The sequence below is a fragment of the Macaca nemestrina genome, chromosome 20 (assembly GCF_043159975.1).
Source record: "Macaca nemestrina isolate mMacNem1 chromosome 20, mMacNem.hap1, whole genome shotgun sequence".
NCBI classification, from domain to species: Eukaryota; Metazoa; Chordata; class Mammalia; order Primates; family Cercopithecidae; genus Macaca; species Macaca nemestrina.
The window spans coordinates 2,738,065-2,762,069 of record NC_092144.1 but is presented as its reverse complement, the minus strand read 5'-3'; the positions used below and the strand labels follow the sequence as shown (position 1 = coordinate 2,762,069).

At 54.3% G+C, this 24,005-nt stretch overlaps 1 protein-coding gene across 5 annotated transcripts in view; it reads right to left on the bottom strand.

Moving 5' to 3' along the window:
- The window catches only part of LOC105485614 (CUGBP Elav-like family member 5), a 76,749-nt gene extending 64,867 nt beyond the window's left edge, over positions 1–11,882 (bottom strand). For 2 of the 5 annotated variants that reach the window (XM_011747954.2, XM_071087143.1), the window contains exon 1: positions 11,548–11,882. In XM_011747954.2, the coding sequence (XP_011746256.1) occupies positions 11,548–11,806 (259 nt within the window). In that variant the 5' untranslated portion in view covers positions 11,807–11,882. Of the gene's footprint in view, positions 1–10,933; positions 11,132–11,547 lie in introns of those variants that run through there. The other 3 variants (XM_011747959.2, XM_011747956.2, XM_071087149.1) reach the window with 3 other exon arrangements.
- Between the last annotated feature and the right edge of the window lie 12,123 nt (positions 11,883–24,005).

The following is a 24,005-nucleotide window of genomic DNA, read 5'->3' as shown; positions in this document are numbered from 1 at the left end:
TCATTACACCAGGAATTTCCCCATCCATACATCCACCCAACTGTTCACCCATCCACTTGTCCATCATCCAGTCAACCATCCTCCCACCTATTCATCCATCCATCCATCCATTCATCCATCCACCCACCCCTCCACACATTCATCCATCCATCCACTCATCCAGCCATCCTCCCACCTATTCATCCATCCATCCATTCATTCATCCATCCACCCACCCCTCCACACATTCATCCATCCATTCATCCATCCATCCATCCATCCATCCACTCATCCAGCCATCCTCCCACCTATTCATCCATCCATCCATTCATTCTTCCATCCACCCACCCATCCACACATTCACCCATCCACCCACTCATCTATCTACCCATCCATCCATCCATTCATCCATCCATCCATCCATCCATCCATCCATCCATCCATCCATCCACTCATCCACCCATCCTCCCACCTATTCATCCATCCATTCATTCATCCATCTACCCACCCATCCACACATTTATCCATCCATCCGCTCATCCATCCATCCATCCATCCATCCACTCATCCACCCATCCTCCCACCTATTCATCTATCCATCCATTCATCCATTCTGTGTGGCTGGAGCAGAGTGAGTGCGGAGGAGAGAGGGGGCAGCGGATGGTAGGAAGAGGATGGGGCAGGTCATGCAGGACCTTGTGGGCCTCGGGGAGGACTGGGGTTTTGACTCTAAGGGGGGTGGGAGCCATGGAGGGCTGAGGGCAGAGGAGGGACGGGTCCTGACTCAGGTGCTCACAGGCGCCCTCTGGTGGCTGCTGTGGGAAGGACAGACTGTGGGGCGCAAAGGTGGGAGCCAGGGACAAGGGCACAAGGGACCGACTGGTCCAGGTGAGGGATGAGGGGGCTGGACCAGGTGAAGGCAGAGGAGAGAGAAGTGGGCAGATCCTAGAGAGGTTCTGACGGCAGAACCATCAGAATCTGCTGATAGAGGATTAGGAGTTGTTGTTGTGAGAGAGGGAAGTCAAGGGCATTCTGAGGTTTTGTCCTAAGCACCTTCAGGCCTCATCTGCAGGACACCGCACTGTGTACCAACTGCCCAAGCCAGGTCCCTGGTGTCCGCTGGACTGGGGTTTCTCAGCTTCCACACTGTGGATGCTTGGGGCCGGATCATCTGTCACCCTGGGCGCTGTGGGGTATTGAGCAGCATTCCTGGCCTCCACCCACTCAACACCGCTCACAGCCAGAAGCACCCCCAAATCATGACAACCACAAATGTCTCCAGACATTGCCAAGTGTCTCAGAATAACTTCCATTGAGAACCACATCATGGCTGGGCGCGGTGGCTCACACCTATGATCTCAATGCTTTGGGAGGCCAAGGCGGGAAGATTGCTTGAGCCCAGGAGTTTGAGACCAGCCTTAGCAACATAGTGAGACGTCAATCTCTTGAAAGAGGGAGGGAGGGAGAGAGAGAGAGAGACAGAGAGAGAGAGAGAGAGAGAGACAGAGAGAGAGAGAGAGGGAGAGAGAGAGGGAGGGAGAGAGAGAGAGAGACAGAGAGAGAGGGGGGGGGCAGAGAGAGAGAGCCACATCACGAGATCCCTTCCTCTTCCTCACCTCCCCTGTCAAGAGCTGGTGAGTTGACCTCCCCTCCTCTGCCTGGGCCTCCATTTCTCTGTGTGTACAAGGTTCGTCTGGTGGCTCCTAGCTCTGCTAGAGGCACACCCTCTGGTTCTTCCCCCAGCAGAGGGTCAGGGACAAGAATGCAAATCCTCTTGGATATAAAGACCCCACCCTCAAAGGCAGCTGGGAGAACGGGAGGGCATTGAGGGGTCTGCTCCACCCTGTCTTCCAGCTACCTCCAGGCACCACCATCTTCAGGAGCTCCTCAGAAGAGCCAGGTGCAAGCCTATTCTAGGGCCTTCTGGGCCTCAGTTTCCCCATCTAAAAAATGGAGGACCCAGAATCCACATTGTCCACATTCCAAGCTCCCTAAGAGACCCTATCCCTCCCCTGCCACAGGTCTCCATGGCTCAACCTCTCTTGGGGTAAAATCCAAAGTCCTTCCGGCCGGGCGCGGTGGCTCACGCCTGTAATCCCAGCACTTTGGGAGGCCGAGGCGGGCAGATCACAAGGTCAGAAGATCGAGACCAGCCTGGCTAACACGGAGAAACCCTATCTCTGCTAAAAATACAAAAAATTAGCTGGGCGTGGTGGCAGGCACCTGTAATCTCAGCTACTTGGGAGGCTGAGGCTAGAGAATTACTTGAACCCGGGAGGCGGAGGTTGCAGGGAGCCGAGATCGCGCCACTGCACTCCAGCCTGGGCAACAGAGTGAGACTCCATCTCAAAAAAAAAATTAAAAAAAAAAAGTCCTTCCAAGACACACAGGACCTGCTCAACAACCTACCCCACTCTCTCCCTGCCCTCTTCTCCTCCCTCTCTCCCATCCTCACTCTGCTCCAGTCACAAAGGCCTCCTTGCTGTTCTTCCAACACACCAGATGTGGTGGTCCTGCCTCAGGGCCTCTGCATGGGCTGTGCCCTCTGCCTGGAATGCTTTTCCCTTGGTTGTAGAATAACAGCCTTCCCACCTGTCATTCAGGTCTCATCTCAAACTTCACCTCCTGGAAAGGCCATCTCTGGCCTCCAAGGAAAGCTGTCATCTCCCAACACACACCTTTAGTCTGTTCACAGCAACTCACACCTATCTCAACTTTATTTACTAGTTTATTGTCAGTCTCTCCTACCCCCGAATTGCTTTATGACCTCAAGCCTCACTCAATGGCTGGCACACAATACAGACTTAATAAAGTTGTTGCCTTTTTAAGTTTGAGACAGGGTTTAGCTCTGTTTTCCAGATTGGAGTGCAGTGGTATAATCATGGCTCATTGCAGCCTCCACTTCCCCAGGCTCAAGCCATCCTCTCACCTCAGCCTCCCAAGTAGCTAGGACTATAGGCTCATGTCACCATGTGCAGTTTTTTGTTTTTTTGTTTTTTGTTTTTTTGTTTTTTGTTTTTTGTTTTTTTGAGACGGAGTCTTGCTCTGTCGCCCAGGCTGGGGTGCAGTGGTGCGATCTTGGCTCACTGCAAGCTCCGCCTCCTGGGTTCACGCCATTCTCCTGCCTCAGCCTCCCGAGTAGCTGCGACTACAGGCGCCCGCCACCACGCCCGGCCAGTTTTTTGTATTTTTAGTAGACACGGGGTTTCACCATGTTAGCCAGGGATGGTCTCGATCTCCTGACCTTGTGATCCACCTGCCTCGGCCTCCCAAAGTGCTGGGATTACAGGCTTGAGACACCGCGCCCAGCCCATGTGCAATTTTTTAAAAAATATATTTATTTATTTAAATTTAATTTATTTTGAGACAGAGTTTCACTCTTGTTGCCTAGGCGGGAGTGCAATGGCACGATCTCAGCTCACCGCAACCTCTGCCTCCTGGGTTCAAGTGATTCTCCTGCCTCAGCCTCCCAAGTAGCTGGGATTACAGGCATGCACCACCACACCCAGCTAATTTTGTATTTTTAGCAGAGATGGGGTTTCTCCATGTTGGTCAGGCTGGTCTCGAACTCCCGACCTCCAGTGATCCACCTGCCTCAGCCTCCCAAAGTGCTGGGATTACAGGCGTGAGCCACCGTGCCCGGCCTAAATTTATTTTTTGTAGAGAAGGGGTCTTGCTATGTTTCCCAGGCTGATCTGGAACTCCTGGGCTCAAGCAATCCTCCCACCTCAGCCTCCTGAGTGGCTGGGACTACAGGTGCACACCACCACACCTGGATACGTTTTTTTATTTTTTGTAGAGATGGATCTTGCTGTGTTACTCAGGCTGGTCGTGAACTCCTGGGCTCAAGAGATCCTCCCACCTCAGCCTCCCAAAGCAATGGGATTACAGGTGTGAGCTACCACGTCTGGCCACATCATATAAATTAATGCCAATTTTGACAACTGCTCTGTGAACTAGTTATCTGTATTCTTTCTCTCTTACAAAGGAGCTAAGGTTCAGAAAAGATGAGGTGACTTTTTCAGGATTACACAGAAATTTTTAAATGCAGCCAGGATTGAAACAAACCTGTCTGAGAGCAAAGGTTTTGAACATTCATATTCACCAGGTGAGGAGGAAGGTAGTACAGGCTGAGGAAGTATCCTTCCATCCTTCAGTCTATCCCATCTTCTGTGCATCATCCATCCATCCATTCATCCATGTACCCACCCATCTATCTAGTATTCTATCCACCAATTACCCATCCATCTTTTCATTCATCCATCCATCCATTCATCTGTGCACCCACGCATCTATCTAGTATTCTATCCACCAATTACCCATCCGTCTTTTCATCCAACCATCCAACCATTAATTTCTCCATCTACCCATCATCCATCCATCCATTCATCCACTCATCCACTTATTCATTCATGCATCCATCCATCTACCTATCTAACCATCCATCCACTCATCTATCCACCCACCTACCCATCCATCCATCCATGTGCTCACTGAACCACCAATCCATCTGCCCATCCATCCACCCCCCCACCCATCATCCACCAACCTATTCACCCGCCCATCCCTCCATCTATCCATCCACCTGCTCATCCATTCGCCCACCAATCCATCCATCCATCCATCAATCTACCATCCATCTATCCACCCACCCACCCATCCATCCACCCATCCACCCATCCACCCATCCTTCCACCTGCCCATTCATCCACCCCCCACCTATCATCCACCAATCTATTCATCCATCCATCCATTCATCCATCCATCCATCCATCCGTCCATCCACCTGCTCATCCATTCGCCCACCAATCCATCCATCCACCCATCCATCCGTCCAACCATCAATCTACCATCCATCCATCCACCCACCCACCCATCCACCCACCCATCTACCCATCCATCCATCAATCTACCATCCATCCATCCACCCACCCACCCATCCATCCATCCATCCGCCCATCCATCCACCCCCCTACCCATCATCCACCAATCTATTCATCCGCCCATCCATCCATCCATCCACCTGCTCATCCATTTGCCAACCAATCCATCCATCTATCCATCCATCAATCTACCATCCATCCATCCACCCACCCACCCATCCATCCACCCATCCATCCACCCATCTACAAATCCATCCATCCGCTACTCATCCATCCATCCATCCATAAATCCATTCATCCACCTGCCCATCCACCCACCCATCCATCCATCCATCCATCTGTTCACCCATCCTTCAATCCATTCAAACCTTCCACTGACCTACCCACTTTTTACCCATCAAATTCACTCATATCTAGAATCACTGTCACCCATTCAACCATCCACCCATGTCTGCATCCATTGATTCACATATCCATCCGTTAGCCAGCCCATCCATTCTCCCATCCCCAGATCCTCTCATTTCCTCATGCCCTTGTTCGTCCACAAGCTCACTTCCAAATGGCAAACAAGACAGTTTCTGCCCTCCTAGAGCTTACATACCACTGATGTTGACTATGACCCCAGACCAACTGGGCTCCTGCTAGACCAGTGTCTTCCAAACTTAACAGCTCCTCCCTTTGGCCCTGGTCATCTTAAATTCAAGGACAGTCAGCCTTCCTGGATGGCTCTGACCCTTGTCTATGTTTCCAAAATCATGTTTTTTTCTCTCCTTCCAGAGCAGGCCAAAGCTCAGGCCGGGAGGCGTGAAGCCCAGCTGTGACTGCTGTATGATTTGGGCTGGGTGTTGCCCCTCTCTGGGCTCCGATCTCCTCCTGTGGTTCTCATGGAAGAGGGGAACTTGGTTCTCTAAGAGCCAGTGTAATCGGAACACACATCTGCTTCTTTGTATTTCTCTCTTCCCACACTGTGGGCCTCACCCCAACTGGAAGCTTCTATTTTGTCCATCCAGGTGTGAAGGAAATGAGCATATTTTGAGCAAGGCTGGGAGGTTGGGGGGAGGTTGGGAAGAGGCTGGTGGTGGCAATGGGAGTTAACAGGATGTGAAGCCTGCTTCCCATGCTGGTCTGCCTGAGTTCCTCTCTGCTCTAAACTCTTTCATGGCTCCCCAGTGCCCTCAGGAAAGAGTCCAAGCTCAGTCCAGCATCAGAGGTTTTCCTGGTCCAGCCCATGCTGACTCTCCAGCCTCATCTCCCACGTCTCACCTAATCCCACCTCTACCCTAGCTGTGCAAATTATTCACGCCTCCAGGCCTTCACAGATCCAGTTCCTCCTCCCTGTATCCAGGAAGTCAAGATGTGTACCTGTCTTGTTCACTGTTGTGTTTCATGCCCATCATAGGGCCTGGAACACAGTAAGTGTTTCTGTGAATGCATAAATAAAACTCTTTCTCCACCTGGAAAGCTCCTATTGATCCTTCAGAGCCCCATTTCTAATGCCCCTCCTCCAGGCAGAGCTCCTGCTTCACTATCCAGTTCCCTCAACCCTGCATCCCTCCCTTGGACCCAACCCAGGCCACTGGACTGTAGGTGCCAATGTCTCGCTCTGGCCTCAGACCTCTCTTGCTCAGTACGAGGTAAGGCCACAGAGGGTTTTCAAGAAGTGTTGTGTGAATGAATGAATGAATGAATGAATGAATGAATGAATGAATGAGGTCCTACCAGGTGTTTCCACTGGCCAAGGGCTCACTTGCCAATTTGAGGGGTGAAAGAGAGAGACACAGCCCACTTCAGAGATAACCTCCTGGGTCCAGCCCCAAGCTAAGTCCCCTCAGAAGAGCCCCAGCAGGTGAGCCCCACAGAAGAAGGGGACTCTGGGATTCCCAAGACCCTTTGCTCCTTTCATACCAGGACAAAACTTCCATCCTCCCTGCACCTGAGCTTCTCAGGAGTTAGTGCCCCTCTGGGCCCTTGTACATTGTCAGGGACACCTTTCCCCATCAATGCATCCTCCTCATGCTTCGGGTCTCAGCATAGTCATGTAATAAGCCCACTCCCACTGACCAAGCACATACTCTGTGCCCGGCCCCATGCCAAGGGCCTCTTCTGTTCTCTGCTCTCCCTGCCACTTCTGCAGGGAGACCCACTGCAGCTTGGAGGGATGAAGACACCTGCCCAAGGCCACGAGATGCAGAGAAACCAGGCTCATCTCAACTCCAAGCTCTCAACGACTCTCCTACACTAACCGCCTCCTCCAGGCAGCCCTCCTGGCCTCCACTCCTGTGGAGGCAGGACCCTCCTCTGGGTTGTCACTGCTGGTGTGTGTTTCGCCATCACATTCCTGAGTTCGGTGCCTTGTAAGCCCAGTTCCTCAGCTGTCTCTCTCCCGTAAATTGGAATCTGGCAGGAGGGGAACTCTGGATGGCGAGTAGGGATGGCAAATTTTACCTGTTTTGCCCAACCCAGTAGCCCAGGGTCTAGAACAGGGCCTGGTACACAGCAAGCGCTCAATAAATATTGGTCATACAGGTAGACGGATTAACATCTAGCCCACTCTCTCATGAATCCTACAAGGAATTCTGTTCACAAATGCCCAGCTCTGCATAAATACTGGAAAACAGTAGGCGTTCAATAAATGTTGAAGCAGTGGGGGGGGGCGGCGGGGGGAGGGAGGTGCAGACACGATGTCACAGTCACAGGTGTGAGGCTCCGGGGCCTCATGAAAGTCTGTTAAATAAATGAGAAAATGGGCAGCAGGGGAAAACGAGGCACAGAGAGGGGCGCGCCCAGCTTGAAGCCACACAGCACCCGGGCAGGGGTCCTTTCCAGGCACGCGCGCGCGCGCGCACATACACACACACCGGCCAACCCTGCCAGCCGCCCCCAGCCCCCTGCCACTGTCCCCGCCACCACCAGGAGCCAACTGCTCCGGCAGTCCCCCCGCCAGGCCGCCCAGCCCGCCTTCTCCCTGGGGCTGGTGCGTCACACGCGGAATCTCACGCCTCAGAGCTCAGCCTGCTACAGCCTCCTCCTCCCCCCCGCCCGAGCCGAGCCGGCAGCTGGTGCTCCCATGGAAACCGCGGGCCCCCACCCGGGCCCCTGCCGGCCCCCCCCCACCTGCACCGTCCCCCAGCGCAACCTCCGCTTTAAGACAAATATTGTCATTAACATGCAAATGTATATGCGATTACCATAAACGGGGGCCCAGTGGCAGCGGCGGACCAGCACCACTGTGGGCACCTTCCCCTGGCAGGGTGGGCACCCAGGCAGCCACCATCCCTACACAGGGGAAGCCGCAGCTCCAGAGGTGCCTGACTTGGAGGGAGGGTCCCTGGGGCAGAGAACTGCAGGGGGGGCCAGCGGGAGCCCCAATCCCAGCCTCCAGTTCCTGGCCTGAGCCCCTGGCCTGGGGTGGGGGTCCTTCCTGGGGGAGGTCCCCTCTCTCTGGATGGGAAGTTCTGGCAAGAGAAGGCTTGTGGTCTTCCTGTGGGCCTCCATCTCTCTGCAGCCCCCAGCCTGTCTGTGTCTCTCCGTCTCTGTCTCTCTGTGGGTCTCTCCATCTCTCTTTCCCTGCATATTTCTCTCTCTCTCCTCTCTCTCTATTAAAAACAAACCCAGCGACCCGGGGCCTGCCCTCTTTCGGGGGACCACCTTGATGCATCCCTCTCCCCCTACCCCTGCCCCGCTCCTGGGCTCCTGGATGAGGCCTCCTGCCTTTCTCTGGTCTCAGCACGGCCTCTAGGAATCTGACTGCCCCCAGGCCACCTTCGGCCAGGCCAGCTGTGGCTGTCAGGTGTCACAGGCCCCTCTGTCCCCAGCACTATCTTGAGGGGCTGAATCTCGGCTTCGGGGAACCTGTCACCCTTAATGTCACACCGATATAGGCACGGCTGCTCCCCCTGGCCTGGAAGGAAGGCATGGGGGTAATGGGGGTCTAGCTCTGGTAGGTGTGGGACCCAGGATATGTCTCTCCAGCCCTCAGTTTCCCAGAAATGTGCTGTCGCTTGGAGCCCACCTCCATGGCGATGCCTTCCGTGGGAAAATCAAGCCCCTGCGGCCTGGACGCCAAGGGAGGGCTGAAGGTGGTGCCAGCTGTGCCCCCTCCAGGTTTGTGTCAGGAGCCGGGTGCCCCTCCAGGGCATTCTCATCCCACCTCACTCTGCTCCTTACAGATCTCCTATGCCCAGTCTCACGGGTCCCGCCGGCATCCGGGGAAAGGGATTTCTCTCCAGGCGTGAGGTCCACACCCCACGGCCCTGCTGCTCTGAACAGGCACATTATACCACGCCAGGGCTCCCAGAAACAGCCCTAATAAGGTCAGTGTTGGTGGCAGGTGTCTGAACTCACTCCTCTCCCCAAGAATCCTGACTTTCCATTCAACATTCCACCTTCCTTTGGCCAAGGCCCAGAGAGGGGCAGTCACTAGCCAGAAGTCACACAGCTGAGCCCCAAACGCAAGCCTGGATCACAGATGCTGATTGTGAAGACACCCCCCACCACCTCCTCCATTCCCCCCACCCCTTTGTGCCAAGCACCCACGGGCAAAGACCAGGTAAAGTCCAGCCAGGCCCCACACAGGTGGGGATTGACTGCCCTGAGGGTACTGGGGGGCTGGATCCATTTTCAATACGAGGTGAAGCCCCTGTATCTGACACACAGACAGACCTGGGACCCCTAAAATGTGGAGCGTGACTGTTGGCTGTCGTGGACATGGCTTTTCAATTCTCACCCTCCAAGGAAAGCCCACAGATGGGAAATACCCCCAAGGTACCCCAACACTCTCCAAAACAACTGGGGATGTGTCATGGTCCTGCTCTGTTGACAGCAGGGAAACTGAGGCTGAGGACCAGGTGAAAACCCAGCCCCAGCCCCTCCCTCACCCCTCACTTCTCCCGTGCCCAGGATTCCCAGAGATTTAAAAATAAGAAGAAGAAAAAAAAAAAAAGATGAAGAAGAGTCAACCAGGACTGTCCAGTCCCTGCACCCCCAACTGTCTCTCCGACCTACAGCTCAACCAGAGGCCTTTCAATGCAACCGTTTGGGGGGCCACGTGGACTCCCCCATTCCCACGGGAATCCTTCTAGAAATGGGTGCTCTGGGTGTACCAGGGGTTGGGGGCATGTGGGCAAAGCCCACCTATCACCTCTGGATTCCAGAGATTGACTTACGGGGACCGCATGGGAGCCCCTCTGCCCTCCTAGGCCACACGGAGGAGTTAGATTTTTCAGGCCCTGTGTGTGTGTGTGTGTGTGTGTGTGATGGTTGGTTTTGAAAAGAGATGGGGAATGGGGAGGGGTTTCTTTCCTCTCCCTCAAAATAACCAGCTGGAGGGTCTAGCTGAAGTGACAGGCCTGGGCTCCATCTCACCAGACCCTCCCTAGGGCCTTCTTGAACCCACCATTCATTCATTCATTCATTCATTCATTCATTCACTCACTCAATAAACATGCCTTCCTGCTTACCGGGCACGCAGCGCTGGGGAAAAAGTGGGTCTAAAATAGGTCACGGCCCAGTCCTTCCCCAAGGCCTCTCCAGGGTCTTCCTGGAGGATGGGGTGGGGGAGGCCGGGGGTGTCCAGCACAAAGCCTCTGAAGTGCCACCCCCAGTCCCCAACACCTGACGGAAAGGCTGTCAAAGCCACCCCAATTCAGACGCTGGGCCCATGATGGGAACCAAGGGCTGGGGACACAATTGCTGGACACCCCCACCCAGGATGCCATCGGAGGGAGAATCCGGTGGGAGGGAGGCAGACAGGCCTGAGGCCGCCCACGCCTCCCTCCTCCTCCCTGTCCACCCCAGAATTTGGGCTCTGCCCAGATGGACACGTCCAAGCTCATTGTCTTGGACCTGAGACCCCAACACATTGCTAAGAGGCTTGGCCAATTTCAACTTGAGCCGAAGGTGGAGGCGGGGGAGGGGGAGGGCAGAGAAATGGAGGAGAGAATGCTGATCCACGCGGAGGTGGTGGGGCCAGGGGGTGGGCAGAGACGGGAGCCTCTCCGCCACCCGAGGCAGGCGAGACGGGCGCGTCCCCCCGAGCCGGGCGCCCCCAACCCGTCTTCCTTTGTAGTTACCGATTAGCCTGGGGTCCTGGGCATCCGTGTCCCCCGCGGCCGGACCTGCCCCGCCGGCCTGGCTTTGTGAAAATAACCAAAGCAATGGAGTCCGCAGGTGCAAACTTCCCCGACGGGGCCTGGGGAAGCTGAATGAATGGGGGGGGGGCAGGGAGGGGTGCCGGCGTTCCCGAGGCTCCCCTGGCAAATGGGCAGGAAAGAGTGGGGTGAGGGAGGGAGGAAGGGGTGGGGGTCTGGGGGATGGAAGGGTGAGGGAGGGAGGGAGGGAGAGAGAGGGTGCTGTGGGGGGAAGGATGAGAGGTCGAGGGAGATGGGAGAGAAGAGAAAAGGAGAGAGAGAGGGAGAGAGAGAGGGAGAGAGAGAGGAGATGCCGGAAGGTGGGGAGGGAGGGAGAGGGGGCGGAGGAGGGGAGGGGGCCCGCTCGGATCTGTCAGCTGCACCCCCAGAGGGGGGAGGAGGGGTGGGTGGGAGGGAGGGGGTAAGAACCGATGCTCCGGCAGAGGCAGGCAGAGGAGGGAGGTGAGCAGAGGAGGGATGGGGATGGGGGAGAGAAGATGCCGGAAGGTGGGGTGGGAGGCGGAGGGAGGGGGAGGGGGAGGGGGCCGGACGCCCACCTTTGTGCATCCCCGTGTAGGGGTCTTTGAGCACCGTGAGCTCGTAGATGCGGCCGAACTGCTCGAAGAGCGGCTTGAGGTCCTTCTCGTCCAGGTGCCGCGGGATTTGGCCCACGAAGAGCTTGATGGCGTCCAGGTCCTTCATGCCGTCGGGCTGCCCCCCGGGGGGCTCGGGCCCGCTGCTGCCCACGGGCGAGGGCCGCGGCTGCAGGAGCTGCTGCTGCTGCCGGCGCGCCTCGCTCTCCGTCAGGCGGGCCATGGCGGGCGCGGGACCGAGCCGGCGGCGGCGGCGGGCGGCGGGCGGACTCGCAGCTGGAGCGGCGGCCGCGCCTCCCGCCTCCCTCCCGGGCCCCCGCGCCCTCCTCCCGCCCGCGCCCGCCCCGGCATCGGGACCACAAAGGCGGCTCCGCAGCGGCCCCTGGCGGCCGCGCCGCGCGGGGCAGCCGGCGCCTCCCCGCATCCCCGGGCCGCGCGGGGAAACTGAGGCCGGCAGGCCCCGGGCCCCGCCTACAGGTGGGCGAGGGCGGAGCTGCGGGCGGGACGAGCCTTAGCCGGCTTCCCAGGGGGCCCCGCCGGCTCCCGTGGAGGGCAACGGCAGGAAGAATGTCAGAAGTTGCTGGAGGTTCTGTAGGGGACTTGCCCGTAGAGCGCGCCCGTGATCCTTAAAGTAGGTAACTCATCAATAATATTAATAACACTAATAATATCGCTGGGCGCGGTGGCTCACGCCTGTCATCCCAGCACTTTGGGAGACCGAGGTGGGTGGATTCACTTGAGGTCAGGAGTTCGAGACCAGCCTGGCTAACATGGTGAAATCCCGTCTCTAATAAAGAATACAAAAATTAGCTGGGCTCAGTGGGAGGTGCCTGTAATCCCAGCCACTCAGGAGGCGGAGGCAGGATAATCACTTGAACCCAGGAGGTGGAGGTTACAGTGAGCCAAGATTGTGCCATTGCACTCCAGCCTGGGCAACAAGAACGAAACTCCGTCTCAAAAAATAATAATAATAATAACACTAATAATAATGAATCAAGAGCAAGATGGAAAGTGCTCCCACTAATCACGACAGCACAGGAGAAATGCTAAAAGTATTTCCAATTCTATACGGTGCTTACACATAGAAAGTGTCCTTGGCCCTTGAAGTATGTAACTCATCAATAATGCCATCAACAACAAGGGATGCTGGCTCTCACTGCTAATGACAGGATAGGAGAAATACTGAAAGTATCTCCCAGCTCTAAAGTGCCCATGATCCTTTATGTATGAAACTCATCAATAGTATTAACAATAATAATAAGTGCTGGCTGTGGTAGCTCACACCTGTAATCCCAGCACTTTGGGAAGCAGAGTCAGGAGGACCACTTGAGCCCAGGAGTTGGAGACCATCCTGGGCAACATAGTGAGACACCATTGCTACAAAAAATAAGGAAACAGGCCAGGCATGATGACTCACACCTGTAATCCCAGCACTTTGGGAGGCTGAAGCGGGGGGATCACCTGAGGTCAGGAGTTCAAGATCAGCCTAGCCTAATCAACATGGAGAAAACCTTGTCTCTACTAAAAACACAAGATTAGCCGGGCGTGGTGGTGCATGCCTGTAATCCCAGCTACTCAGGAGGCTGAGGCAGGAGAATTGCTTGAACCTGAGAGGTGGAGATTGCAGTGAGCCGAGATTGCGCCACTGCACTCCAGCCTGGGCAACAAGAGTGAAACTCTGTCTGGAAAACAGACAACAACAACAACAAAAAAAAAAACATTAGCCAGGGGTGGTTGGTGTGCACTTTTGGTCCCAGCTACTCGGAGGCTGAGGTGGAAGCATGGGTTGAGCCCTGGGAGATTAAGACTGCAGTGAGCCAGGATCACACCACTGCCACTGGTCTGGGCGACAGAGTGAAATCTTGTCTCCAAAAAAAAAAAAAAACTTCCCGAAGACGTCCTAAAATTAAAGCCCAAGTCCTCCTTGAGGCCCGCAAGGCTCTGCGTGTCCTGTTCTGTCTCGTCCCCACCTTCCCCTGCTCCCTCTCTCCCCCTCCTCACTGCTGCAGCTACACAGGCCTCCTCGCTGTTCCTCTAACTTGTCAGGTGCGGTCCTGCCTCAGGGCCTTTGCACGGGCTGTGCCCGCTGCCTGGGATGCCCTCTCCCCAGATGATGTGTGGCTCATTCCTTAATTCCCCATCGCTTTCTCCATCTACCTTATCTAAAACCACTCACTCACCATTACCTCCTTTCTCAGCCTTCTTTTTCCCTCCATGGAGTTATACCCGTTTAAAATTTTATTTTCATTTTCATTTTTCTTTTGTTTCAGGATGGAGTCTCTCTGTCGCCCAGGCTGAAGTGCAATGGTGTGATCTTGGCTCACTGCAACCTCCACCTACCAGGTTCAAGTGATTCTCCTGCCTCAGCCACCTGAGTAGCTGCCCAGCTAGTGTAACATTTTATTAACGTACTTATTTATTTATTTATTTATGAGACAGAGTCCCGCTCTGTCACCCAGGCTGGAGTGCAGTGGCGTGATCTCGGTTCACTGCAACCTCCGCCTCACGGATTCAAGTAATTCTCCTGTCTGTCTCCGGTGTAGCTGGGATTACAGGCGTGCGCCACCACACCTGGCGCATTTTTGTTTTTTGAGTAGAGATGGGGTTTCACCATGTTGGCCAGGCTGGTCTCAAACTCCTGACCTCAAGTGATGTGCCCGTCTCAGCTTCCCAAAGTGCTGGGATTACAGGCATGATGAGCCACCGCACCGAGCCTAAAATTTAATTTTTAATTTTTATTTTATTTATTTTTTGAGACAGGCTCTTGCTCTGTTGCCCAGGCTGAAGTGCAATGGTGCAATCTTGGCTCACTGCAGCCTCCGCCTCCTGGGTTCAAGTGATTCTCGTGTCTCAGCCTCCTGAGTAGCTCGGATGACAGGCACCCGCCACCATGCCTGGTTAACTTACAATTTTATTTATTTATTTATAAGGCAGTGTATCGCTCTGTCACCCAGGCTGGAGTGCAGTGGCATGATCATAGCTCACTGCAGCCTTGACCTCTTCGGCTCAAGTGATCCTCCTGCCTTAGCCTCCCAAGTAGCTGGGACCACAGATGTGGCATGCCACCAGGCCTGGCTAATTTTTAAATTTTTTTGTAGAGATGGAGTCTTGCTATGTTGCCCAGGCTAGACTCCAACTTCTGAGCTCAAGCGATCCTCCCACCTCAGCCTCTCAAAGTGCTGGGATGACAAGCGTGGGCCACCACGCCCAGCTTTAGAGGACATTTTGTGGTCCTTCCAGCCAATAGAACATGACTCAGCCATGAAAAAAACATAAGGCTTTGACCCAGGCCATAGTGCAGGTGCACCTTGAGGACATGATGCTTGGTGAGAGACGTCAGACACGGAAGATTACAGAGTGTGTGACACCATTTGTATGAAATGTCCACCCGCGTTAGACGAGGAACTGAGGCGCAGAGCGCGCCAGTGGCTGGTGCAAGACCACACGGTAAGAGAGCTGGGATGTGAACCCGGGAAGCCAGACTCTGGCGCACACACACCTCCCACCATCCCATACCATCTCCCCACGCACCAGGCAGCTGAGCCTCAGTTTCCTTGCCAAGCAGGTCTGAAGAGAGAGGAGAGGGGCTGGGCACGGTGGCTCATGCCTGTAATTCCAGCCCTTGGGGAGGCTGAGGCAGGCAGATCATCTGAGGGCAGGAGTTCAAGACCAGCCTGGCCAACATGGCAAAACCCTGTCTCTACTAAAAATACAAAATTAGCTGGGCATGGTGGCGCGCACCTGTAATCCCAGCTACTTGGGAGGCTGAGGCAGGAGAATCGCTTGAACCCGGGAAACGGAGGTTGCAGTGAGCCGAGATTGCGCCACTACACGCCAGCCTGGACCACCAAGTGAGATGCCATCTCGAAAAAAAGAAAAAGAGGATATGGTGAAGGCCCCGGTCTGGTGTGGATTCATGAGCTAAAATGCAGGCTTAGCAGAGAGTCTGGGAGCTCCTTAGCACTCAGAGAATGGCTATTTATTATTGCTATTACTGGCAGCCTGCTGGCCGCCCCCAGATGGAACAGAACATCAGGACTGGGTGAGGAATAGAGCTGGGCAAGGGGTCAGGGGTCCTCCCACAACATCCTGCCACTCGGCCCAGCACAGATGCAGGTGCTTAGACTCAGCTGGGACTTGGCCGGGCACAGCGTGGCACTGGGGCTGGTGGAGTCGGCCAGGAGACACGGGCTTCGTCTCCATGGAGACTCAAGCAGGATGCTCAGAGCCCCATGAGCCTCCAGCGTTCTGGGAGAGTCCTTAATAAGAATTTTTTTTTTTTTTTTTTTTTTTTTTTTTTTTTTTTTTTTGAGACGGAGTCTCGCTGTGTCTCCCAGGCTGGAGTGCAGTGGCGTGATCTCGGCTCACTGCAAGCTCCGCCTCCCGGGTTCACGCCATTCTCCCGCCTCAGCCTCCCAAGTAGCTGAGACTACAGGCGCCCGCCACCACGCCCGGCTAGTTTTTTGTATTTTTAGTAGAGACGGGGTTTCACCGTGTTAGCCAGGATAGTCTCGATCTCCTGACCTCGTGATCCACCCGCCTCGGCCTCCCAAAGTGCTGGGATTACAGGCTTGAGCCACCGTGCCCGGCCCTTAATAAGAATTTTTAAAAATCATGCCTGGCCGGGCGCAGTGGCTCATGCCTGTAATCCCAGCACTTTGGGAAGCCAAGGGAGGTGGGTCACTTGAGATCAGGAGTTCGAGACCAGCCTGGCCAACATGGTGGAACCCCGTCTCTACTAAAAATAAAAAATTTGGCCAGGCGCGGTGGCTCACACCTGTAATCCCAGCACTTTGGGAGGCCAAGGCAGGCAGATCACGAGGGCAAGAGATTGAGACCATCTTGGCCAGTAAAACCCCATCTCTACTGAAAATACAAAAAGTTGGGCATGGTGGTGGGCGCCTGTAGACCCAGCTACTCGGGAGGCTGAGGCAGGAGAATCGCTTGAACCCGGGAGGCGGAGGTTGCAGTGAGCCAAGATTGTGCCACTGTACTCCAGCCTGGGCAACAGAGCAAGACTCCATCTCAAAAAAAAAAAAAAAAGAAAAAAATCATGGCTGTAATCCCAGCACTTTGGGAGGCCGAGCTGGGAGGATTGCTTGAGCCCAGGAGTTCCAGACTAGCCTGAGCTGTAACATAGCAAGACTCCATCTCTACAAAAAATACAAAAATGAGCTGGGTGTGGTGGCATGCACCTGTGGTTCCAGCTACTTGGGAGGCTGAGGTGGGAGGATCGCTTGAGCCCAAGGAGGTCCAGGCTACAGTAAGTCAAAACTGTACCATTGCACTCCAGCCTGGGCAACAAGAGCAAAACTCTGTCTCAAAAATAAAAGAAAATCAAAAGAAAAACTCACAAACCCCTAGGAGCCAAAGAGGTACTTTTTTCAGCCTCTTCCTCCTCTTTCTTCCACCCAAAACAAGAGCCTAGTTGAATTCGGGTCTGACTTCTGGGTGCTTAAATCCAGCATTCTGCCTCCTGAATTTCCTCCCTCGCAGAGCTGAGGGGGTGGGTGAGCACGGAGAACAGCGAGGCCGTGAGCCTGGGTACGTTTGGACACCGCAGGCCAGCTCCCTGACTTGTTAGTGGATGCAGTCTGGTGAGCGATGGTCACTGCAGGATGCCCGTGCCACGGCTGTTACTAAGGAGTAAAGAGCGTGGGAGTGGCAGGGTGCGGTGGCTCACACCTGTAATCCCAGCACTTTGGGAGGCTGAGGCAGGCAGATCACCTGAGGTCGGGAGTTTGAGATGAGCCTGGCCAACATGGTGAAACCCTGTCTCCACCAAAAATACAAAAACTAGCTGGGCGTGGTGGTGGGTGCCTGTAATCTCAGCTACTCAGGAGGCTGAGGCAGGAGAATTGCTTGAACCTGGGAGGTGGAGGTTGCAGGGTTGCAGTGAGTTGAGATGCAGCCACTGCACTCCAGCCCGGGTGACAGAGCGAGACTCCGTCTAAAAAAAAAAAAAAAGGAAAGGAATCTGCAAGCCTTTTGTTCTTCTTCCTTCTCCTTGGGTTTTTCTTTCTTCTTCGTTTGAATTTTTCTCGTCTTCCCACGACAACCGTGAATCACTTTGGAATCGAGAAAGTCTAAAACTTGAAAACAGGAAGGGAAGCAGAGCTGATTTAGCAGTCCCGGCTGTCAGATGGAGGATTTGGGCATCGAAGCCAACATAGTTTATTCTTCTCTCTTCGGTGCCCAAAGGAATTCAGAGCTTCTGAAAGCCAACTGGGCTCACCGGCTGCCTGGTCTCAAACCCACGCCGTGCGGCGTCACGGAGTCTCTGCCTTGCTGGCCAGCACATGAACCCCCGCCAGGCCTGTACAGTTCATGGTGACACTTGCCATGTACAAGGCACCGTGTCCTCTATACACACAGCAGGAACTGTCATCCCCATTTCTCAGAGGGGCAAGTCGAGGCACCCGGGATTTCACAGGATGCAGCTCATGTTTTCTACCTTCACGAATTTTGCCAGAGCTGTGGGCCCCGGGGGCTATTTTTTTTTTTTATTTTTGAGACGGAGTCTCACTCTGTCACTCAGGCTGGAGTGTGGCGGTGCCATCTCAGCTCACTGCAACCTCCGCCTCCTGGATTCAAGCTCTTCTCCCACCTCAGCCTCTTGAGTAGTTGGGACAACAGGCGTGCGTCACCATGCCTGGCTAATTTTTGTATTTTTAGTAGAGATGAGGTTTCACCACATTGGCCAGGCTGGTCTCGAACTCCTGACCTCAGATGATCCACCCACCTCAGCCTCCTAAAGTGCTGGGATAATAGGCATGAGTCACCACTCCTGGCTTATTATTTTTTCTTTTTAAAACAGTGATAAAATACACATAAAATAATACACTTAATCATTTATTCTTTTGAGATGAGGTCTCGCTTTGTTGCCCAGGCTGGAGTGCAGTGGTACAATCACAGCTCACTGAAATCTCAACTTCCTGAGCTCAAGTGATCCTCCCACCTCAGCGTCCCAAGTAGCTGGGACTACAGGCTCGAGCCACAATGCTGTCTAATTCTTTTATTTTTGTAGAGATGGGGTCTTGCTATGTTGCCTAGGCTGGTTTTGAACTCCTAAACTCTAGCAGTCTGCCTGCCTCAGCCTCCCAAAGTGCTGGAATTACAAAAATAAGCCACTGCACCTGGCTTCCTTTTTTTTTTTTTTTTTTTTGACAGAGTCTCGCTCTGTCGCCCAGGCTGGAGTGCAGTGGCACGATCTCAGCTCACTGCAACCTCCACCTCCCGGGTTCAAGCAATTCTCGCCTCAGCCTCCCAAACAGCTGGGATTACAGGTGCCCACCATTGTGTCTGGCTAATTTTTGTGTTCTTAGTAGAGACGGGGTTTTGCCATGTGGGCCAGGCTGGTCTCGAACTCCTGACCTCAGGCGCATCCATTTTGGCCTCCCGAAGTGCTGGAATTACAGGCGTGAGCCACCGCGCCTGGCCTGACCTACACACAGTTCAGCGGCATTAAGCACATTCATGTGGCTGTGCAACCATCACCTCCACCTTCTCCATAATTTTTTCATCTTCCCAAACTGAAACTTTTTGAGTCTATGAAACACTTACTCCCCATCTCCCTCCCCAGCCCCTGGCATCCCCCATCCTACTTTCTATCTCTGTGAATCTGACGACGCCAGGGACCTCCTAGGAGTGGACTCACACAGGATTTGTCTTTCTGTGTCTGGCTTCTCTCGCTGAGCCTGAGGTCTACAAGATGCCTCCACACTGCAGCCTGTGACATGATTCCCTTCCTTTTCATGGCTGAGTACTATTCCACTGTGTGAATGGACCACAGTGTGTTGATCCATTCTTCTGTCCACCGCCCCTTGGGTAGTTCCCACCTTTTGGGTTATTGTGAGTCGTGCTGCTGTGAACATGGGTGTACAAATATCTCTCTGTGTCCCTGCTCATGGTGACGCTGACTGTTCATTTGCCATGTACCAGGCACGGTGTCTACCATACACACAGCAGGAACTATCATCCCCATTTCTCAGAGGGGCAAGTCGAGGCACCCGGAATTTTGCAGGATGCAGCTCATGCCTTCCGCTTTGTTGGGAATATACCCAGGAGTGGGAAGGCTGGCTCCTATGGCAATTCTATTTTAAAATTTGTTTTCGTTTTTGTTTTGAGACAGAGTCTTGCTCTGTCACCCAGGCTGGAGTGCAGTGGCACGATCTTGGCTCACTGCAACCTCCACCTCTGGGGTTCAAGTGATTTTCCTGCCCTCAGCCTCCTGAGTAACTGGAATCACAGGTGCGGTGTGCGCCACCATGGCTGGCTCATTTTTGTATTTTTAGTAGAGACGGGGTTTTACCATGTTGGTCAGGCTGGTCTCGAACTTCTGACCTCAAGTGATCCACTTGCCTAGGCCTCCCAAAGTGCTTGGATTACAGGCTTTTTTTTTTTTTTTTTTTTTTTTTCTTTTAATGGTAGCCATCCTAATGGGTGTGAGAGGCACCAGTACTATTTGATGTTTTCCTTGATAACATCAGCTCTTTTAAAAACGCTTAATTTGGCCAGGTGGCTGGCGTGGTGGCTCACGCCTGTAATCCCAGTACTTTAGGAGGCTGAGGCAGGAGAATCGCTTGAGCCCATTGGTTCTAGATCAGCCTGGGCAACAAAGAGAAACCCTATCTCTACAAAATTACAAAAATATAAAAACAAGCCGGGAGATCGAGGACAGCCTACGCAAATAGCAAGACCCCATCTCTACAAAAAATATAAAAATGAGAAAGATACACAGAGTGGACGGCACCTCTGGAGAGAAACCGTGTTGGTTTCCAGGGACATTAACTGATGTTTTACCAACTTAAAAGACCTCCAGGAAGAGATCCCGGCCCCTGGACCTGGCCTCTTTGGGGTCGTGGGAGACGGCACAACGTCCTTGTTGGAGGGACGTCTGTGTCCTCCTCGTTCACTGCTGCCCAGGGTTGAGGGGGGCAGGTGAGGCCTGAGGGCACCGAGGGAGCCCCGGAAAGAGGCCTCACATATGCCCGACACGGGCAGCTTAATGTCATTTCATTTTTTTTTTTTTTTTTTTTTTGAGACAGAATCACGCTCTGTCACCCAGGCTGGAGTGCAGTGGCACGATCTCAGCTCACTGCAACCTCCGCCTCCCAGGTTCAAGCGATTCTCCTGCCTCAGCCTCCCCAGTAGCTGGGATTACAGGTATGTGCCACCACGCCCAGCTAATTTTTGTATTTTTAGTAGAGACGGGTTTTCGCCATGTTGGCCAGGCTGGTTTCCATCCCTTGACCTTGTGATCCACCTGGCTCAGCTTCCAAAGTGCTGGATTACAGGCATACCCTCCTGCACCCAGCCTCATTTCATTTTCCTAACTGTCCTCTGGCTACAGGTGACCTTTCTAAATTCAGTGAAGGTCAGACGCCATTTCTGCTCTCCTTGCCTCCCCTTCCCCCAGGAGGCCCTGCATGGCCTGAAACCTCCCGGCTTCCTCCCTCGCCACTCCTCCTTCTCCCCTCCTCCTCTCTCCCCCACCTCCCTCCTCCCCCCTCCTCCCTCCTCCTCCTCCTCCCCCTCCTCCTCTCACCCCCACCTCCCTCTCCCCACCCCCTCTCACCCTCTCCCCTCTCCCTCCCCCACTCCTCCCTCTCTCCCTCTCCCTCCTCCCTTCTCCCCTCCTCCCTTTCCCCCTCCTCCCTCTCCCTCCTCTCTCCCCCTCCTCCCTCTCCCTCTCCCCTCCTCCCTCTCCTCCTCTCTCCCCGCCTCCCTCTCCCTCCCCTCCTCTCTCCTCCTCTCCCCTTCCTCCCTCTCCTTCCTCCCTCTCTCCCTTCTCCCTCTCCCTTCCTTCCTCTCTCCTCCTCCTCCCTCTCCCCCTTCTTCCTCTCTCCCCCCAACCCTTGGTTCACTCTGCTCCAGCCACACGGGCCTCCTCGCTGTTCCTCCAACACGCCAGGCGTGATCCTGCCCCAGGGCCTTTGCACCCGCTGTGCTTGCTGCCTGAATCACTGTCCCCAGACTGCCACATGACATAATAATCCTTGTCATCCCAATTTCACTCAAAAGCCCCCTCCAGGCCGGGCACGGTGGCTCACGCCCATCATCCCAACACTTTGGGAGGCCGAGACAGGGGGATCACCTGAGGTCAGCAGTTGGAGACAAGCCTGGCCAACACAGTGAAACCCTGTCTCTACTAAAAATAAAAAATTTAGCCAGGTGCCTGTAGTCCCAGCTACCGGGGAGGCTGAGGCATGAGAATTGCTTGAACCCAAGAGGAGGAAGTTGCAGTGAGCTGAGAACACGTCACTGCACTCCAGCCTGGGTGACAGCGAGACTCAGGCCGGGCGTGGCGTCATGCCCGTAATCCCAGCACTTTGGGAGGCCGAGGCGGACAGATCTTCTGAGGTTAGGAGTTCGAGACCAGCCTGGCCAATATGCCAAAACCCCATTTCTACTAAAAATACAAAATTTGATGGCACACCCCTGTAGTCCCAGCTACTAGGGGAGGCTGCAGCAGGAGAATCGCTTGGACTCGGGAGATGAAGGTTGCAATGAGTCAAGATAGGGCCTCCGCACTCCAGCCTGTGTGACAGAGCAAGACTGTCTCAAAAAAACAAACAAACAACAACAACAACAAAAAAACCCCTCAAAGCCCCTCCTCAGGGAGGCTCCAGCGTGGATTCAATTGTAAAACAGTATCCATCCACTGATCACCATCTGAAGGCAGCCCATCCACTTAACGGCTTATTATCCATCTCCCGCGGTGGACTGCGAGCCCCGTGGCGTCCGGGCCAGCGTCTCTAGCACACGCCTGCATCCCCGAGCCTGGCACAGGACCTGGCACAACAGAGTTCAAGTATTCACTGAATCGAGAGTTGAATGAAACGAATCCGGCCGGGCACAGTGGCTCATGCCTGTATTCCTAGTACGTTCAGAGACCGAGGTGGGAGGATCGCTTGAGGCCAGGAGTTCAACACCAGCCTGGGCAACATAGCAAAATCTGCTCTCTACAAAAATATTTTAAAAATGTAGTCAGGCATGGTGGCATTTGCCTGCAGTCCCACCTACTTGGGAGGTTTGAGGCAGGAGGATCACTTGAGCCCAGGTCAAGGCTACAGTGAACTATGACTGCACCACTGCACTGCAGCCTGGGGACAGAACAAGACCCTCTTTTATTTTTTATTTTATTTTATTTATTTATTTATTTTTTTTTTTTTGAGACGGAGTCTTGCTCTGTCACCCAGGCTGGAGTGCAGTGGCCGGATCTCAGCTCACTGCAAGCTCCGCATCCCGGGTTTACGCCATTCTCCTGCCTCAGCCTCCCGAGTAGCTGGGACTACAGGTGCCCGCCACCTCGCCCGGCTACTTTTTTGTATTTTTTAGTAGAGACGGGGTTTCACCGTGTTAGCCGGGATCGTCTCTCGATCTCCTGACCTCGTGATCCGCCCATCTCGGCCTCCCAAAGTGCTGGATTACAGGCCTGAGCCACCGTGCCCGGCCTATTTTTTATTTTAATTTTTGTCAAAGTCTCACACTGTCACCCAGACTGGAGTGCAGTGGCATGATCTTGGCTCACTGCAACCTCTGCCTCCGGGGTTCCAGTGATTCTCCTGCCTCAGCCTCCTGAGTAGTTGAGACTACAGGTACGCACCACCACCCCCAGCTAATTTTTCTATTTTTAGTAGAGACAGGTTTTCATCATGTTGGCCAGGCTGGTCTCAAACTCTGACCTCAAGTGATCCACCCACCTCGGCCTCCCAGAGTGCTGGGATTACAGACGTGAGCCACCACGCCCGGTGTGAGACCCTGTCTCTAAAAAAAAAGGAAAAAGAATGACCTGTGTATGTTAACGGGAAGATGACGGGCTGGCTTTTCCTCTGAAAGGGGTTGTGCCTGAGTCCACAATGGAGCCAAAGCCACCTTCTGCCTGCACAGAGCGGGGCAGCCACTGTCCACTCTTAGCCTTGCTAAGCTCCTGGAGGATCACACAGGACCCCAAGAAGGTCAAAGCCCTGGACCCTAGAGCCCCTTGAACTGGTAAAATTTGGTCCAGAGAGGCACAGCTCCTATGCCCCAGGGCCACGCAGCATGTGGGGGCCAAGCCTGGCCTCCGTCCGCTGCCCAGGGAAGCCCAAGTACTGCCCCCAACCATTCCATCCCCAGTGGCCAACGGCCCCACGCTCCGGGGTCACGTGAGCCTCTCTCTTTCCCTGCAACCCTGCCCTGCCTTCCCTTCGCTCTGGGTCCATCCCATCCCTCCCCTCCCCGCTGAACAAGCCTCTCCTGCCTTGTGTTTTGGGGAGGCAGAGACCCCATGCTGGGTTTGAAGCTCTGTCGCAGATTCCTAGAGGACGGTGGCGAGGGGATGGCGCCCCTGTCGGTCTCTGAAGTTCCCTGGTCTGAGAAGCGGCAGCTTTGACTGCAGGGATGTGGGTCTTGCTCAGGAAGCCCCCAGCAGTCCAGGT